Raw genomic sequence first — 18,254 nt, 5'->3', positions numbered from 1 at the left:
AGGGAAACTTTTTCCAAAGAGCGTGCAGGTGACAATTCAGATTGCATAACCCACCACCCTAGTAGGTGGGGGCTTTAGCCCTCTGTATTGGATTCAGGAAAGAAAAAGAATGTGCTGTTTCTTGAAACAAAAACAAAAGCGAAATAGGTCATGAGAGGTGAAGTTTGAGTGCCATGGGAGTTCAGAGGAGAGCTGGCTCACTTATCACTCCAGGTCATAGGGGGGCGGGGGGACGGATGTTGACCAAACTTTGGTCGGCCACTTCCGAGCTTTCTTTTTGAGTGTGCCTTCCTGTGTCCTTCCTTGTGCAGTCCAGTTCTAGCGAGAATCCTGCTAAGTTAGGTTAGACAGAGTTCTCCCATCCTCCATATCTGATCACCTTCCATATCTAATCTGGTTCCTCAGCCTCCACCATCTCCCAGGTTATGTCTGGTCACTCTGGCCTGCCTTCATTGAGAATCCTCTGAGGTTGTTTAGCCAGTTCCCCCTGCACCTTGAGGTTTCCTCTTAGTAATTTTCCATCTGCTGACCTCCACCCTGCTCCTTGGCTATGAATTCAATGTTTCCTGGTTACATTTGGAGTTGAGGCCACTCTCTGGCCCCTACCACAAAACCCTATTCCAGTAGCCCCCCTTGAATAAAGTCTTCCTTACCATTCTTTAACACGTGTCATGAGTAATTTTTTTCTTTAAAGGGGTAATCTTCTCAGAGGAGGGGAAGTTGGGGGTATTTCCTCTGGAGTAGGGTGAGATGAGGGCATTCCAGGATAGGCCTGGATTTGGCCACAGGGAAGCGTGGGGCATGTCTATGGGAGGGTCTTGTCTGGAAAGGGGTGAAAGGAGGCAAGCTGGACAGTCTGGCAAGCTGGCACAGAAGGACTTCACCTCCTGTGACTGTGGGTGGGTCCCTCAGGCAGCCAAGGAGAAGGGCCAGAACCAGGACCAGCTTTGTGTGTGTGTGACCTGTGTAGTCACCAAGGGCCCCACACTCAGAAGGGCCTTAGACTTGGTGCAATGCTCTGCTGTCATCATCCGGAAGTTAATGATGTTTGAACAAGGGGCTCGCATTTTCATTTTGCTCTGGGGCCTGCAAATGACGTAGCTGCTCCTGGCCTGAACCAAAGCTTTGCAAGGAGTGGCAGGGGTAGGGAGAAACAGGAGACTGGCTGGGAGCCACCTGGAGGGTGGAAGGAAGAGCAGGGCCTGAGTGGGCAACTTGAACCGATGTTGAGCCCTGATGCTCCCAGGTTCTGCAGAAGGCAGGTGGTGGCTGCACTACCTGCCGTTGCCCCCCATCCCCCCAGCTATCAGGGGAGGTTCATCTTTTCCTAGCCTGGCCTTCCTGGACACACTCTGGGAGGCAAGGAAGGCTGTTTTTCAGGAGAGCACTCCAGGGCTTGTCCTCTCTAGCAAGAACCTTTCTTTCTTTCCTTCCTTCCTTCCTTCCTTCTTTGTTATCTAGTATGCTCTTTGTGTACTGGCCTCCCTGCCCCCTGCCATTTTTAAGGTATAATTTACATACAGGAAAATTCACTGCTTTGATAGTACAGAGAATTGTACAACCAGCCCTACAGAATAGCCAGGATACAGGATAGTTCCATCATCCCCCCCAAATCCCCGTGTACCTCTGTAGTCAGCCATTCTACCCCAACCTCAAGCAACCAGTGATCTGCTTTCTCAATAACCTTGTGTTTGTTTTTCTTTTTTGCCCTTTTTGTGAGCAGTGTTTAATCCCACCACATATTAGAACATATTACAAAGTAGTGAGTAAAACAATATGACATTCGTATAAAAATAAAATTATACCTCAGTGGGAAGAATGAAGAGCAAGAAATAGATTTCATTTTGTAGAAAAATCTTAATATTATGGTAACGGGCTTCCAAATGAGAGGGTAAGGAAGATTATTTTTTAAGCAGTTCTGGGATAACTGGACAAAAATATGGGAAAAAATAAGTCATACTTTGCACCACCCCCTGCAAAATAAAATGGACATGCATTGGGAATTAAATTTTAAAAATCAAATCATAGGAAACTAGCAAAAGGTAAAAAGACTGTACTGAGTTAGTGGAGAACAGCTAAGTTTTTCTGCTTTGAAGCAGCCACCCTCCAACAAAACAAAACAAAACAAAACCACACAATCCCAACAAGGAAAGATTGACAAAATTAGCCATGTAAGAAAACATGGTGCAACCTGAAAAGTAACGAAACCATGATGTAAGAAGAGCCACATACTGGGGAAAACAATGACAGACAGAGGTGAAGGAGCCTGACGTATGAGCTGGGCATTCTAAGTTCTGGCAGAAGCTAGGCTTTGCTCACACCCAGTATAGCTGAGAGGCAGGCTTCCCCAGAGGAAGTGGGGAAGCCTGGGGCGTTCGCGAAACCCTGTGAGGTCCTGCTGGCTTGAATGCAGCCTCAGCCTCGGACTGTGGCCCCAGGCAAGGTTCACTCAACCCTCCGACCCCGACAACTCCCGCCTGGGCCAGGACCACCCAGGCTCACAGCGCAGGGACAGGCCTCTTCGCCCCCGCGGGCTGCTGGACAGGCTGTGGACTATCCTCTTCCTTGCGTGTTTCATCAGGTTTGAAACCGGGGTTTCCCCATTCATAAACGGAGGATATCGGCTACTTCAGACTATTTCTGCGGAGCTACTTTGTTCCAAGCACATAGTGTTGGGGATACAGCAGCGATGAGTACAAACTCCTGGCCCCAATGGAGCTTTTATCCTAAAAGGTGGGGGGGAGGGGGGGAGGTTAGGGGCAGGAAGACAGAATAAACAAATAAACGCTCAAGATAATTTAAAGTCAAATATTATAAGGAAAACAGGGCTGGATTGTGCAAGGGTGTTTTGTGGGGGTGGGGAGGAGGTATGGAGGGTTGGAGGGTAAGATGCCCTGGAATGAGACTGGCCCTAAAAGGAAGCTAAAGTCAGGGGAAAAGAGACCGAGTCTTTTTTCTTGGGCTGTTTCTAGTCCAAGTCCCTGAAGCCTGAGGACGGGGCGGGAGGCTTCTCTGCCCCTTCCCTGCAGAGCAAGGGGGCCTTGGAGGGTCGTGAACTCAGCCCTGGCCTGGGCTTTGGGTCACCATCTCCTCTCACCTCCTTCCTAACTCTTACCCTTCCTCCTTAGGGCGGTTGCGCAACCCCTGTCTCCCCTCCGTTCTGGAAGGGGAGAGACCAATTTAGGGCAGCAGGACAGAGCTGAGTCCCTCACAGCAGAATTTAATTGCCCAGTGTGTTAAGTACGGGCTTAGGGGAGCAGCAGGGCTGGGGCAGAAAAAAGGGGACTTCTCTTTTAAACATCATTTGATGTTTCAAAAAGAGCATCAAGGAGCCATCGCGGGAAAGCCTAACTGTTGGACCTTACATGCATTGTGTTGTTCGGTATTGTCTTTACTTTGAATGAGGATGGGAGGGCTTAGACCGGGGGAGGCAGTTATTTCTGGTCTAGGGCTTCTGAACGCGGAGCCGCCGCGCGCACCCCCGCTGGCCAGCGAGTGGGTCGCTCCGATTCCTTCCATCAGACATGCAGAGTCGGGGCCGGGCCGGCGGCCTCGGGCTCCCGGGGGAGCCCCGGCGCAGCCCCCCGACGGTCGGAGGTGCGGTTTCCAGCTGCCGCCCTGACCCTGCGGGCGACTCCACTCGTGCGCGGGAGGGGGAAGCTCGGCCACCCCTCCGCTGAGCCGCGAGTGGGCGAATCCGGAGCCTCGGAGGAACTGCCGCAGCTTCCGGTTCCGTTGACAGCGACGCCGGAAACCAGGGCCCGGGCTGCGGGACCAGGTGAGAGACGGCTGGCTTCCCTGCCGGGAGGTGCGGTCCGAGGGTGGAGCGCGGTGGGCGGCTGCTCGGCTACGCAGGCTCCCAGGCCCCGGGTCTTCTGCAAAGCCTCGGGACTAAGCCCCCTCACCAGTCCGCCCTTGGGTTTGTTTTCTCCTCAGACGTCGGCCAGGACTGGGAGTTGGACCCCCACATTCTCAGAGGCCCTTCGGGGAGCCGCCCCTACCTGGGGAGTAGCTCGAACTCACACGTCCCATCCTATTGCGACCCTGCCGAGCCGGAGGTAACCCGTTGCGGACGTGGGAGCCAGGCAGGGCATTCGACTAAGGTCTTTTGAAGGATGAGTAGGAGTTTGCCAGTAATTTGCATGCTAATGCAGGTGAAACTCCCAGGAGGGGCTGTAGTCCAAGAAGACTGGTGGGCTGTTTCCTCTTTCCAGGTTTGGTTAATGACAGAAGAAAGATTTGAAACTTGAAATAAAGATGTGCAGTGAAGAAAAGGAACAGGGTGATATGATAGACTAATAGGTATGGGGTGGGGCAGAGGGGGCAGCATTAGATACTGTGGTCTAGGAGAGCATCTCTGAAGAAATGCGTTTGAAACCCTAATAAGGACCCAGTCATAGGGAGATCTGAAAGAGTGTTCCAGGCAGAGGGAAAAAGCCCTGAGGTAGAAATAAACTGATGTTCAAGATATGGAAAGAAGACTCGTGTGGTTGGAATATGGCCATTGAGGAAGAGAGTGGTAGGAGATGAAGTTGGAGAGGTGGTTGGGAGTTGACTCACATAGAACCTTGTAGACCCATCTCCCATACTTATTCTGAGTATGTGGAAATCTATTGGGTTTTAAGCAGAGGAGTGATGTGTAAGGTGAAGACTGGATAGAGATGGGGGGTGAAAAGATTAAGTGTTGGGTCAGTGGAGGTTGTCCAGTTCTGTGTCAGGCAAAGGGGACCTTTCTGTGATTTGCGCAAACTTCCCTTCTTCTCCCCTGGCCCCAGAAGGGGCTGTCTTGTGTTAGGATGCTGAAGACTGGGGACAAAACCCCTATGCATGCCTTGGTGGGGATTTCAGCATTACACTCATGTCTCTTCCTGCCCAACTGTGACAAGTTTGAGCTCAGGCCCCCTAGTTAGGAAATGGATGTACCCCCTGTGGACCAGGCCCTGGGCTGGGCACTGAGGGGACAGAGGATGAGATTGGACTCCAGCCCTGAGCAGCTCAGTCTAGTGAGGGGAGACAGACGTGTGAATAGGCGGTTTACTGTGCCGCAGTGCTGAGAACTCAGATGTGTGGGGTATAGGCGCCCTTGAGAGAGGTTTGGTTTGTGAAGCAGAGGAGGAGGCAGGGAGATTTCATTGAGAGCTTCACGGGCTTCATGATTAAACGGCATCTTGTGTTCTCCGTGCAGGGAAGCATGGAGGGCACTCTAGACACAGGAATAGCTTGTGCAAAGGAAGTGAATGTACAATTGCAGAGGGCATGCGTGTCAAACCATGGCAGTGACGTGTAAAGGGGTGACAGGGTCTGATGTGTTGTTTTGGGGTGATCACCCTGGTAGATAATTTCTGTCCATGTGAGACCTTGGGGAGGAGGGCTTAGGATAATGGAAATGAAATTCCCTGGATTAATCCTGAAGACAAACCCACACTCATCCATCCTTGTGCCTGGTGAAGATGACCGGCTGTGATTAAGGCAGAGTGGCTAACCCTGTACAGGCTGAATTGGCCTCTTGGGCTTTTCGGATGGAATACCTGCAAGCAGTTCTGTTTTCCCATCTCGTTTATTTTATTAAAAAAATTTTATTGAGGTAATCACATTTATCAGTTCAGTGTACATTTAACTGGTCCATACAGGCCCTTTTTCTCCTTTGCATTTGTTTGCATATTCCCTTTTATCCCCATTCCCCCCATTCCCTCCCCCCCTCCCCCCCACCCAACTGCAGCAAACCACTCTGATGTATTTGGTACATATCCTTTTATTTGCGTGTGTCCTTGGTTGTATGCATATATTTTTTTTAAAACATAAGTGGTATTCTGCCTGGACTTCAACTTTGTTTCTTTTTTTTCCCTTCAGTACCATGTTTTGGGATCTTACGATGTTGCTGTGGGTATATCCGGAACATGGTTTCTCAGTGCTACCCAGGTTTCCATAGATGCATCTCCCCCATTTTACTTGACTTATCACTTCCCGTAGACCCCTGGGTTGTCTCAAACTCCCTGCCACAACACAGCAATGGGATGAAAATTCTTGTACCCATCTCCTCCCTCAGCTTTTTAATACAATTTCAAGATGCTGACTTGGGCTTCCCTTTGATAATCCTGGTATTAGTTGATGTCTGACAGGGCCATACTGTTTGACCTTGGTGAGGTTGTAACCTTTCTTGAGCTGTGTTTATTTTCAGTAAATTGTGATTCTGGTTCCCACTCTTGGCAAACATTCTTTTGTACTGCCATCTTTCCTGGTTGATCATCTCACAGGCTCTGTGGTTACTTTCCTGTGTCTTGTCATCATTGATCATTGCTGTACACTCCTTCCAACCACAAATATTGGCTGCTTTCCTTTCCTGGTGAGATGGTGGCCTGTTAAGCTGGTCCAGAGGGGACTGTGCTTCAGAGAAGGGCTCTGGAGCCTGGAGCCAGACTGCCCAGCTTCGGTTCCAGGTCCTCTACTTCCCAGCTACGTGACCTTGAGCAATTTATTTAATCTGAGTTTCATTTTCTCATCCGTAAAGTAGGTCTAATAATTGTACCTACCTCATAGTGCTTTTTTAAGAATTAAGTGAATTGGTTAATGCATGCCAAGTCATTAGAACAGCGCCTGTCACATAATAAGCCCCTATGAAATATTAACTATTTATAGCAATAATTATTATTATATTATTTCCAACAGGTGTCCCTGTTATATTTTGCCTGTAATGGTTCATTTTCCAGTTATAGGGTATTTCCTCAGGGAGCATGAAGAGGGGGGTATGTCTTCTAGACACCCTGATTAACAAATTCTAGTGTGATAGTGTCAACCATAAGGAGGGAGGGCATAAATACATCTCAAGGCCCTGGGTACCATTTCTCCATCACTCACCCCCTGTCTGTTAAGGAGATAGTGGCTACAGGTTGGGCCAAGATGATGGAGCCAGGGCTAACAGTACTGGTGGGAATGGGAAGAGAGTCTGGTGAGACTGGGAGAATCCCGATGGTCACTTTGGACACAGAATTCTCTTTGTGATGTTACTCTGTACCCTTCTTTGAGAGAATGAACAACTGGCTAGATTTGAACGTTTGAGAGGTGCATTTGACAGAGCCCTCTCACTTCAAATCCCATAGATGGAAAGATGGGGAGCGAAGTCAACTCTATCACCAGCATTTTAAGGATCGTCCATGTGTTCAGTGTCAAAGGCTGCTCTGAAATGGAGGGGAGCAGTGGCCCAGTGTTGAAGAGACTTAGGAGTGGGACTTTAGTGGTAGGAAAGGTGGGACAAGAAAAGTCAACTTTCATCAGTGGTATCATGAGGAGGAAGAGTTTTACAACAAGAGATGTTCTAGTCTAGTGGGGGAGGCAAGCCCTCAAACAGATCGTTACCCAGTGATCAAAACTGAAATAGAAGGGTGCCAAGTGAGAGTGGAGGGAGCCAGGTGAGAGCAGGCTAGGGACAGCTGCAGAAGGAGATGACCTCTGAGCTGCCTTGGAAAGGATGGGCCAGCTTCTCAAGTATTCGAGGAAGTGAGGGGTGGTGGAGAGCATACCAAGGCACAGAGCTGTGAGGGAACAAGGGAATATGAGCTGCCTGTCTGTGGGCAAGCGGCAGGGAGGCTGAGGTAGGAGTGGTGGGCAAGGCCTCTCAGGTCGTTGTGGTCAGCATTTGTTCCATAGGCTGTGCTTTCAAGCATTAGCCATTGAAGGACTGCCTTCATGGCTTCTGTCACTATAGTACATGGAAAACCAAGTCCACTAAGTGAAGAGGTGGCCATAATGAACGTATGAAAATACATGAAACATTAGAATATGCGATGTATGTATGGATTTCTACTTAGATAGCATAGATAGTATTCCCTGCTCAGGGCTCTGCAAGGCCTGCTCTCTTTTCCGATTAAAAAAGAGATGAGGGGAATTCCCTGGTGGTCCAGTGGTTAAGACTCCGCGATTCCACTGCAGGGGTCACGGGTTCGATCCCTGGTCGGGGAACTAAGATCCCCGCATGCTGCGGCGCAGCCAAAAAAAATAAAAAAGAGATGAACAAGGATTCTAATGAAAAGAGTTGAAAACAGAGTAATTTTCTCACCATGATTCAGAAAACCCGTCCTCACGCCTACCTGCACCTCCACTGGGCACCCTGGCTGGGGGTGATGGAAGCTCTGTACAGATATGTTAAGCTGGGAATTTCTAAGCATTGATACATGATATGGGAATGGTGAGGTGGGATCTGGGAGCCCTCCTCACTGTGCCCCTCTGGCCCAGGTGGGGCCTGACACAGTGGCTGCCATGGAGCAGTGTGCGAGTGTGGAGAGAGAGGTGGACAAGGTCCTGCAGAAGTTCCTGACCTATGGGCAGCACTGTGAGCAGAGCCTGGAGGAGCTGCTGCACTACGTGGGCCAGCTGCGGGCTGAGCTGGCCAGCGCAGGTGGGTGTCCCCCCACTAGAGCCCCACACCTGCCTCCCTTGGGGCCTAGGAGACCCCCAAGGCTGCTTGATAATAGGGTTCTGGAAGGATGATGGTTAGGGCATTGATACATGGATCCCTAGGCCTCTTCGAAGGGGAATAAGTCTCTGAGCTATTTCAAAAAGCCCAACAGAAATTATTAATTTACCTGAGATTATTTTCATTTACGTTTTGTTTTCAATTTGCTTTTCTATTTTGAATGTCTAAGACACTTTAAGATAATTTCAAGTTTACAGAATAGTCCTAAGAACAGTATAAAGAGCTCATATATACCCTTCACCAAGATTCACCAACTGCTAGTATGTTGCCATATTTGCTTTATCAGTTTTCTTGCATATTCGTATTACTTTTAAAACCATTAGAAAGTAAGCTGCAGATATCATACACCTAAGCCTTCGGTGTATATGTCCTAAGATCAAGGGCATTCTCTTACGTAAGTACAGTATAATTATTAAAATCAAGAAGTTAGACATTAATATTATGACCTAATGAATATAGCTCATATTTCAATTTGCCACTACCCAATAATTTTCGTAAAACATTTAAATTTTATTTTCCAGTCCAGGATCTGATCCAAGATCAAGCATTGCACTTAGTTTCTTGTGTCTAATCTTTAGTTTTTTAAATCTGGGACATTTCCTCCACCTGCCTTTGCCTTTCATGACATTGACATTTTGGAAACATTAAAGCCAGTGATTTTGCAGACCGTCTCTCGATTTGGATTTGTTTGCTGTTTCCTCATTATTTTTTTGCATTTTGGGCAAGAGTACTTCAGAACTGATGTGTTTCTCAGTGCATCACATCAGGAGGTACAAGGTATCAGCTTGTTCCATTATGGGTGATGTTAACTTTGATCAAGATCTTTGGTTAAGATGGTGTCTGCCAGGTTCCTACACCCTAAGGTTAATATTTCTTTCTTTAGAGTTAATCAATAAGTAATTTGTGGGGAGGTAGTTTGAGACTATATAAATTTCCTGTGCTTTCTCAGACTCTGCCCACTGGTTTTAGCATTCATTGATGATTCTTGCGTGAACCAATCATTACAAAGTTAGTTGCAACATGGGTGATTTTTCCTGGTCTATCATTCCCTATACACTTATTAGTTGGCGTTTAACTATAAGAAAGGAGCTTTCCCTTCCTTCTTTCTTCCTTCCTTCCTCCCTCCCTTCCTTCCTTCCTTCCTTCCAAGTTCATACTCATAAATTCTTATATTATTCAATGGGTTATAATCCATTACTGTTATTATTTATTTTGATGATCAAATTGTCTTAGATTTGACCAGAGGTAACCCCTAGTTCCTATGTCCTTTTTTTTTTTTTGATTGAGCTATAATTCACATTAAAATTCACCCTTTTAAAGTGTACAATTTAGTGGGTTTTTAGTATATTTCCAGAATTGTACAGTCTTTACCACTATCTAATTACAGAACATTTTCATCTCTCTAAAAAGAATCCCCCACCCATTAATAATCACTCCATTTCTCCTTCTCCCCCAGCCCCTGGCAACCACTAATATACTTTCTCTCTATGGACTTACCTATTCTGGACAGTTCATATAAATGGAATCATATAATATGTGGCCTTTTATATTCTTTCACTTAGCGTGTTTTCAAGGTTCATCCCTATTGTACCATGTAATTCATTCTTTTTTTATGTGCTGGGTCATATGGTAACTCTCTGTTCAACTTTTTGAAGAAAATGTTGGCACACTGTTTTGTGTGCACACTGTTTGGCACACTGTTTTCCAAAGTAGCTGCAACATTTTATATTCCCACCAGCAGTGTATGAGGGTTCCAGTTTCCCCACATCCTCACCAACACTTGTTATCACCTGTCTTTTTGGTTATAGCCATCCTAGTAGGAGTAGGCCCAGCCACCACCTCCTGTTTGTATTTGTCAGGACTCATTCGGTTACAGGTGACAGAAACCTAGTTCAGACTAGCTTAAACAAACAAAGGGGGTATGGTTGCTGGATTTATAGATTCAGGTAACTGAAAGGTCCAGCCCAGTTGGATCTAAGTGCTCATGTGATACCTTCAATCTACACTGGCTTCATTCTCAGAGCAGTGCTCCCCTGAGGTGGCCATGGTGCTCCAGCAACTCCAGTTCACTTTTGTTTGTTTAGCAACCTGGCAGAATGCTTCTGTCTTCCAGGGCTTCTGGTCTCGGAGCTTGAGACGCTCCCTGGCCCTCTTGGGTCACGTTCCCTTCCCTGGGTCGTGTTTTCTTCCCTGAACCAAGGTGCTTCTATCTAAAGAAGGGGTGTAGATGCCGGGCTGGAAGAAGGGACCCGTGCCCTGTCTGCCCTTCTCTATTCCAAGCCCCACGTGCTCTTGGTAGTTCGTGTGGCTCATCCAGCCATGGGGGGTGGAAACCACTGTAAACCTGGCATCCTGAGCCAGAAATGTCCCTGTGCTTCCCTGGAGGACCCTGGCCTGCCTGGTGTCCTCTGGGTTAATTAGAGGCATTAACAAGGGGACAGTACTTTATGGTTCAAAGCCTTCCCACAGGGTATCTCCCTCAAGATAATAAGGAGCCATCTGGTGTGGTGGTGAGGAGCCTGGGCTTCAGATCACTGCTGTGACATCTGGCAAGTTACTGCCTCAGCTTCCTCAGCTGTAGTACAAGATACTAACAGTGCCCACTGCATAGAATGGTGATGAGGATTAAATGAGCTAAAACCAAGTACTTGCCCACAGTAAGTGCCAAATCATCTTCATTTCACAGCAACCTACAAGGCCAGTGCTATCACCCCCATTTTGCAGATGAGGAAATGAAGACTCTGAGAGATGAACCGGCATGTCCCACTTGACCAATTCCAAGTCATGTAGTTAAAAAGTGGCAGGACCTGTAGTAGAAGCTTTCACTTTGGAGTTCAGGGCTGCTTCCCGGCCTCCATGCTGGCATTTAGAATAAGGAGGCAGGGACAAGGTCTGCTCCTCTGTGTCCTGACTCATTGCCAGTGTTTCTCTGCAGCCCTCCAGGGGACCCCTCTCTCAGCCACCCTCTCCCTGGTGATGTCTCAGTGCTGCCGGAAGATAAAAGACACCGTGCAGAAACTGGCTTCAGACCACAAGGACATTCACAGCAGTGTCTCCCGAGTGGGCAAAGCCATTGACAGGGTGAGCATGTGGGTGGCCCCGGACTGGGGGCGGGAACACCTGCTGCTAGCGTGTAGCAGGGCTTCTCAGGAAGCCAGTGTGAGAAGTGAGACCCTGAGTCACAGGGCCCTGTCTCTCATCCTCGTCAGAACTTTGACTCTGAGATTTGCGGTGTAGTCTCCGACGCAGTGTGGGACTCTCGGGAGAAGCAGCAGCAGATCCTGCAGATGGCCATCCTGGAGCACCTGTACCAGCAGGGCATGCTCAGTGTTGCTGAGGAGCTGTGCCAGGTAACGAGCCCGCTGGGAAGGCACTGGTACCTGCCTGTTCTGCTTTCTACTTGGTAGTTTTCTTTATATTAGGACCCCGTTATTATTTTTTTCTTGTATCCAGACAGGTCAGTTTATTTACATGACTCAAATATGTATGTCATCAGCTCTGATTGTCTGATAGGGATACCTGTTCCCAGAGACCTGTTTCCAGTGGACAGTTGGCCTGGCAGGGCATCCTCCCCTCTGGACTGCACATGGGAAGTCCGACGTTTCCTCCAAGATCACCCCTTAACTTTGCTTCCATTGTAGACCAGCTCCTTTCCGTTGATGCATTCTTTCCTTAAACGGGTTAATAGCTATTTTAAAAATTGTATTTAATTTATTAAAACTAAAAAAAACAAAAACAGTTCACCCATTTCTCCCACACCCTACCCTGCACCTCTGGTAACCACCAATCTGTTCTCTGTATTTATGAGCTTGGTTTTCTTAAAAAAAACTTTTTTTAGATTCCACATATGAGTTCATATGGTATTTGTCTTTCTCTGTCTGACATATTTCATTTAGCATAATGGTCCATCCATGTTACCACAAATGACAGGATTTTCCTGCTTTTTTTTTTTTTAATTTTTATTTATTTATTTACTTTTATTTATAGCTGTGTTGGGTCTTCATTTCTGTGTGAGGGCTTTCTCTAGTTGCGGCAAGTGGGAGCCACTCTTCATCGCGGTGCATGGGCCTCTCATTATCGCGGCCTCTCGTGTTGCGGAGCACAGGCTCCAGACGCTCAGGCTCAGTAATTGTGGCTCACGGGTCTAGTTGCTCCGCGTCATGTGGGATCTTCCCAGACCAGGGCTCGAACCCGTGTCCCCTGCATTGGCAGGCAGATTCTCAACCACTGCGCCACCAGGGAAGCCCTTTCCTACTTTTTTAATGGCTGAATAATATTTCATTTTACATGCACACACACACACACACCCCATCTTCTTTATCCATTCATCCATTGATGGACACTTACGTTGTTTCCTTATCTTGGCTATTGTAAATAATGCTGCGATGAATATGGGAGTGCAGATATCTTTTCAAGTTAGTGTTTTCATTTTCTTTAGATAAGTACCCAGAAGTGGAATTGCTGGATCATAGGTAGCTCTATTTTTAATCTTTTGAGGAACTTCCATACTGTTATCCATAGCGGCTGCACCAATCTACATTCCCACCAGAGGTGCACGAGGGTTCCTTTTTCTCCACATCCTCGCCAACACTTGTTACTTCTTATCTTTTTGATAATAACCATTCTAACAAGTACAAGGTGATGGCTCACTGTGGTGTTGATTTGCATTGCCCTGCCCTGATGATTGAGGTAGAGAATCTTTTCATGTGCCTGTTGGCCATTTTGATGTCTCCTTTGGAAAAATGTCTATTCAAATCTTCTCTCCATTTTTTAAGTTTTTTTTTTTTGCTATTGAGTTATATGAGTTTTTGTATATTTTGGATATTAGCCCCTTATCAGATACACGATTTGCACATATTTTCTCCCGTTTGGTAGGTTGCCTTTTCATTTTGTTGATGGTTTCCTTTGCTGTGCAGAAGCTTTAAATTTAGTTTGATGTAGTCCTACTTTTTATTTTTTGCTTTTGTTGCTTCTTTAAATAAATTTTAGAAATAAGTGCCCCTGATGTAAAAAGAGAGTAGCTATAAAAATATATACAATGGGGGCTTCCCTGGTGGCGCAGTGGTTGAGAATCCACCTGCCAATGCAGGGGACACGGGTTCAAGCCCTGGTCCGGGAAGATCCCACATGCTGCGGAGCATCTAAGCCCGTGCGCCACAACTACTGAGCCTGTGCTCTAGAGTCCGTGAGCCACAACTACTGAGCCCGCATGCCACAACTACTGAAGCCTGCACACCTAGAGCCTGTGCTCTGCAACAAGAGAAGCTGCAATGAGAAGCCCGCGCACCACAACCAAGAGTAGCCCCTGCTCGCCTCAACTAGAGAAAAGCCTGCGTGCAGCAACAGACCCAACGCAGCCACAAATAAATAAAATAAATTTTAAAATATAAAATATACATATATACAATGAAAAGTGAAGTTATTAATTTCTAGCTAGAGTTGGTTGCCAGCCAGAGGTCTGAGTGCCTGGTAATCCCTTTCTTAAAAAGGAAGATTAGTAAAATGACAAAGTAGCACTTGTTAGGTGTTGAAGACATACTAGAAGTGAAAGTAAAGGATACTTTCCCTTAATGTAATTAGGGGGACTGAAAAGGAATAATTTTCTCTCCATGCTACTCAGTGTGGGTCTCCAGTACCCCAGCAGGTGGGGGTGGGGTTTGCAGTCTGCTCTCTAGGAGGCCAGCATGTAGCACTCAGCCTCCCAGAACTGAACTGGGAATAAGAGGGGTCCAGGTGGCTGGCGAGAGACCATGGCTCCTCATGCAAAACCTGGCCCTCTCTAGCTTGGCTTTGGTGGATGAGGTTTTATTAGGTGTAGAGCAGAGAATTTTGGAAACACTGTCCTCCAGTGGTGAATTGTTCTCTCTCCCTCTAGGAATCAACACTGAATGTGGATTTGGATTTCAAGCAGCCTTTCCTGGAGTTGAATCGAATCCTGGAAGCTCTGCATGAACAAGACCTGGGGCCAGCATTGGAGTACGTTGGCCCTTGGGTGGGCCCGCGGGGGACAGGGCTTGTCTGTGCTCTTCACCTCACTCAGCGTACTTGACACGTCTCCAGCTGTGTCTCACGGGCCTCACATAGGCTCTTGGAGGCTCTGCCAGGGCCCCTTCTCTCGCCCCACCAGCTCCACACTCAGCTGGCCCCTTTCTTCCCAGATGGGCCGTCTCCCACAGGCAGCGCCTGCTCGAGCTCAATAGCTCCCTGGAGTTCAAGCTGCACCGACTGCACTTCATCCGCCTCCTGGCAGGTGGCCCTGAGAAGCAGCTGGAGGCCCTCAGCTACGCCCGGCACTTCCAGCCCTTTGCTCGGCTTCACCAGCGGGGTACGTGCCCCGAGTGCCAGGGTGGGCACTGCTGGGCTCTGGCGGACATCAGCACGTCTGGGATGGCCCGTCCCTGCCCCACGTGGGGCTGTGTGTTACCGGAACCCCTCCCCCACTGTCACCCAGGTGAACTCCAAACTCAAGGCCCTTCCTCACCGCCTCTGCCATACCCTCCTAGCTTCATCTCACACCACCTCTGGTCCCCAGCCACGTGCCACACCCCCACCCAGAGCTCACCAGGCCTGCCCACGACACGCGTGCCCTCATGCTGCTCTGCCTCACAGTAGGAATTCCAAACCTCAGTTGTTTGAGCCTCACCTTCCAGATGTTCACAATTAGTAACCACCCGACTACTAGTAACTTTTTTCTTTAGCTCCACTCACATTTATTACTTCACATTTTATTTAGAGATAAACAGCATGAAAACCCAGCAATGTTATGAAGTCTTAGCTAGATACTGCTGCCTCCTGAAAGCTTTTTAAAAAGGGAGATTAGGGAATTCCCTTGGAGTTCAGTGGTTAGGACTTCACACTTTCAATTGCATGGGGCATGGGTTTGATCCCTGGTCAGGGAACTAAGATCCTGCATGCCACAAGGCGTGGCCAAAAAAAAAAAGGCAAGGGGGGGATTAGCTAGTGTTGGAGAATAGAGACATGAGCGCTGGCCTGAGCTCGCTCCTTGGTGCAGCTGAAAGCATGGGAAGGAAACCGAAACCCCTCCCTACCTCATGCTGTGGGGTCATGATTGCCACAGAAGCAGGCCTGAGACCCCGCTTCCTCATTGGATTGTAGGGAAAACTGGTTTTGCCAGAGGGCGTTTTAACCCCCATTTGTTCAGGTCTCGGGCCTGGGAGCCATGGGGCTCAGCCTGCTCCTCATACTGCCTCTGCGGCCCTGCCACCGCAGGGCTGGACGCAGAGCCCTGGGAAAAGGCTGCCTCCTTGTACCCTGATTCCCCCTTGCCTTGTAGAGATCCAGGTGATGATGGGCAGTCTGGTATACCTGCGGCTGGGCTTGGAGAAGTCACCCTACTGCCACCTCCTGGACAACAGCCATTGGGCCGAGATCTGTGAGACCTTTACGCGCGATGCTTGTTCCCTGTTGGGCCTTTCTGTGGAGTCACCCCTCAGCGTCAGGTACAGCCAGCCCTATGGGGGCAGCACAAATGGGAGAGTTGAGGGAAACCCAATTTTCCAAGGCCCTGCCACGTCCAGGGATGGTGCTTGGTGCCTTCACAGACCTAAACTGCCTGTCTTAGTCATTCTTCCAGATAGGAATTACCTTTCTTTCTACAGTTGGAGAAACAGATTTAGAAAGAGTTGTGGCCTGGGATCACCACAAGGTCAATGGCAGGGTCAAGGTTCCCATTTTGTAAGGTCTCGTGAGTGAGGTCTGTGTCTCCTGCACCTCACCCCTGGATTATCACAGGACCCTCTGACAGCCTGGCCTTCTTGCCACCTCATCTCTCAAACACGACTTCCCTTCAGGGAGACTTGAGTTGCTGAGTCACACGTGCTGAGAGCTTTCACTCAGAAGACTCCTTTATAGTTAATATTCTTCTCATGGCTTCACAACAAACCAAGGAGTTAGAGGTACTGTTACCCTTATTTTACATGAGAAAACAGGCTCCTAGGGCCTCACAGGGAATAAAGGTCACCTGGACCTGACCCCGCCACATACCGCACCACAGTGGTGTATTTTATTTAGGCTGGCTGTGGAATCTCACGCCTTGCCCCATTGTGATAGGCTCCACCCTCCAATTCGTTACCACAGACTCTGGTTATAGAACAGTCTTTCCCAGTGGGAACACCGGTGCCTTAGGACGGTTCTTTTGCGCACAACTGCCCTGTGTGTTGTAGGCATTTGGTACCCAAGGCTCCAGCCAGCCGGCTCCCCACCCCCCGCCCAATCCTTCTGAGAACTGAATCTGCTTTTTCCCATTTCTAAGTGCCCTGGTTGATTGCAGTTACAGAGGTGCACTGTGACAACGGAATGGGGTAGACAGGCAGGATGGGGCCCTTCCAGACATCACTGTCCCTGTCACACCAAGGACTTATCAGTGCTTGGGATGAACAGATTATCTGTCCCCTGGATGTTCCTTTTGTGTTTATTATAGGTTCTCAAATTTGGGGGTGCATTAGAATGACTCTTTAGAGTTGGACGCATAAGTACATATGTGGCTTTATGCGTGACCTGAGAGATTTTTAAGGACCGGTTTGATCAAGTGCCACTTTGAAACCTTGTCCCAAGTCACATTCCAACAATGTGCTGGTCCTTCTGTCTGTCTGCTGGGTTCTTGGTCAGGGTCACTCCAGCCCCTGCTCTTTGTTCTGCAGCTTTGCCTCTGGCTGTGTGGCGCTGCCAGTGCTGATGAACATTAAAGCTGTGATCGAGCAGAGGCAGTGCACTGGGGTCTGGAGTCACAAGGATGAGTTACCGGTGAGGCCTGGCAGGGGGAGGTACAGCAGGAGGCGCTGGGGAGGACAGCCGCCATGGGAAGTGGGACTCACCCCTCTGCTGGCCTCCCCAGATTGAGATCGAACTAGGTATGAAGTGCTGGTACCACTCAGTGTTCGCGTGCCCCATCCTCCGCCAGCAGACGTCGGATTCCAACCCTCCCATCAAGCTCATTTGTGGCCATGTCATCTCCCGAGATGCACTCAACAAGCTCATTAACGGAGGAAAGTAAGTTCCATGTGCTCTGCTCCACCTGGGCGTGATCCTTCTGCTGGCTGGCCCCCTGAGACATTCTTGGTTCTCCTCCCTTTGTAGGCTGAAGTGTCCCTACTGTCCCATGGAGCAGAACCCAGCAGATGGGAAACGCATCATATTCTGATTCCTGCCTGGGAGGAACTTTGCTGAAAGAGGTTTTTCACCCATGAGCCTTGGTCTGTCTCCGTGGGGGTGGTTGGCTTCTGTGGACTGTGGTTCATTTCACAGCAACTGGCTGAGGAGTGCCACCACAGGCAGGGGCTGGAGTGGCCCTCTGGCAGAGGCCAAGGAGGGAGATGAAGCAGCCTACATCCGGCAGCTGGCTCCTTGGCTCTAAGGGCAGGGAGACTCTGGCCTCTGTACTCCTGCTCTGTCTCCCCTTCATTATATTTGCTATTGACTTAGTAGCAACTGACAGAGAAGCAAAGGACTTGGTGGGCACAGCAGATGTCTTCCATCCTGCCCTCAGCCAGGTCTCTTACTGCCACACCAAGGCTTGTGTCCACTCCTCCCACTGTACAGCCTCAAAACTGTATGCATCAATTTCCCACTGTAAATAGTCTGGGATAGAACTGAATGCCGTTGTTTTATAACTTTGAGCAAATATATTCACAGACCTTCTCCTTACTTTGCCCACCTTTAGCTTCACTGGCAAAGAATTACCATGTGCCCACTGCGCACAGGTACTGGGCATGGCCTAACCATTGCTGCTGGTTGGGAGCATGGCAGCCACAGAGCCCAGTCGAAA

General features: G+C 48.6%; 1 protein-coding gene and 1 long non-coding RNA gene across 4 annotated transcripts; one reads left to right on the top strand and one right to left on the bottom strand.

Annotated features, from left to right (window-relative positions):
* Positions 1-282: 282 nt before the first annotated feature.
* On the bottom strand, positions 283-3,482 carry LOC309656772. The gene is made up of 2 exons (XR_014261507.1): positions 3,366-3,482; positions 283-2,726 (listed from the first exon to the last, which is right to left on the bottom strand). It is a non-coding gene; the product is annotated as an uncharacterized lncRNA (long non-coding RNA).
* A 57-nt stretch (positions 3,483-3,539) lies between these two features.
* RMND5B (required for meiotic nuclear division 5 homolog B) lies at positions 3,540-18,133 on the top strand. 3 transcript variants are annotated; one of them, XM_082453581.1, is made up of 11 exons: positions 3,540-3,778; positions 3,937-4,058; positions 8,230-8,392; positions 11,406-11,551; positions 11,680-11,820; positions 14,346-14,446; positions 14,629-14,795; positions 15,765-15,930; positions 17,131-17,233; positions 17,325-17,479; positions 17,567-18,133. In XM_082453581.1, the coding sequence occupies exons 3-11, from the start codon at positions 8,254-8,256 to the stop codon at positions 17,628-17,630; spliced, it is 1,182 nt and encodes a 393-aa protein (XP_082309707.1). In that variant the 5' UTR covers positions 3,540-3,778; positions 3,937-4,058; positions 8,230-8,253; the 3' UTR covers positions 17,631-18,133. The 3 variants fall into 3 exon arrangements, with proteins under 3 accessions (XP_082309707.1, XP_082309708.1, XP_082309706.1); XM_082453582.1 differs by lacking the exon at positions 8,230-8,392 and having other exon boundaries at positions 3,747-3,778; XM_082453580.1 differs by lacking the exon at positions 3,540-3,778 and having other exon boundaries at positions 3,934-4,058; positions 8,246-8,392.
* Positions 18,134-18,254: the final 121 nt, after the last annotated feature.

The sequence above is a fragment of the Balaenoptera physalus genome (assembly GCF_965194825.1).
Source record: "Balaenoptera physalus genome assembly, chromosome: 3".
Lineage (NCBI taxonomy): Eukaryota > Metazoa > Chordata > Mammalia > Artiodactyla > Balaenopteridae > Balaenoptera > Balaenoptera physalus.
This window is presented reverse-complemented; position numbering and strand designations above follow the sequence as displayed.

What these genes read in the sequence shown, in the direction of transcription:
- RMND5B (XM_082453581.1), top strand. Translation starts at nt 8,254, where the DNA reads ATGGAGCAGTGTGCGAGTGTGGAGAGAGAGGTGGACAAGGTCCTGCAG. An exon ending in TGGGCAAAGCCATTGACAGG is followed by an intron (nt 11,552 to 11,679) that starts GTGAGCATGTGG and finishes CATCCTCGTCAG; the next exon opens with AACTTTGACTCTGAGATTTG. An exon ending in TTGCTGAGGAGCTGTGCCAG is followed by an intron (nt 11,821 to 14,345) that starts GTAACGAGCCCG and finishes CTCTCCCTCTAG; the next exon opens with GAATCAACACTGAATGTGGA.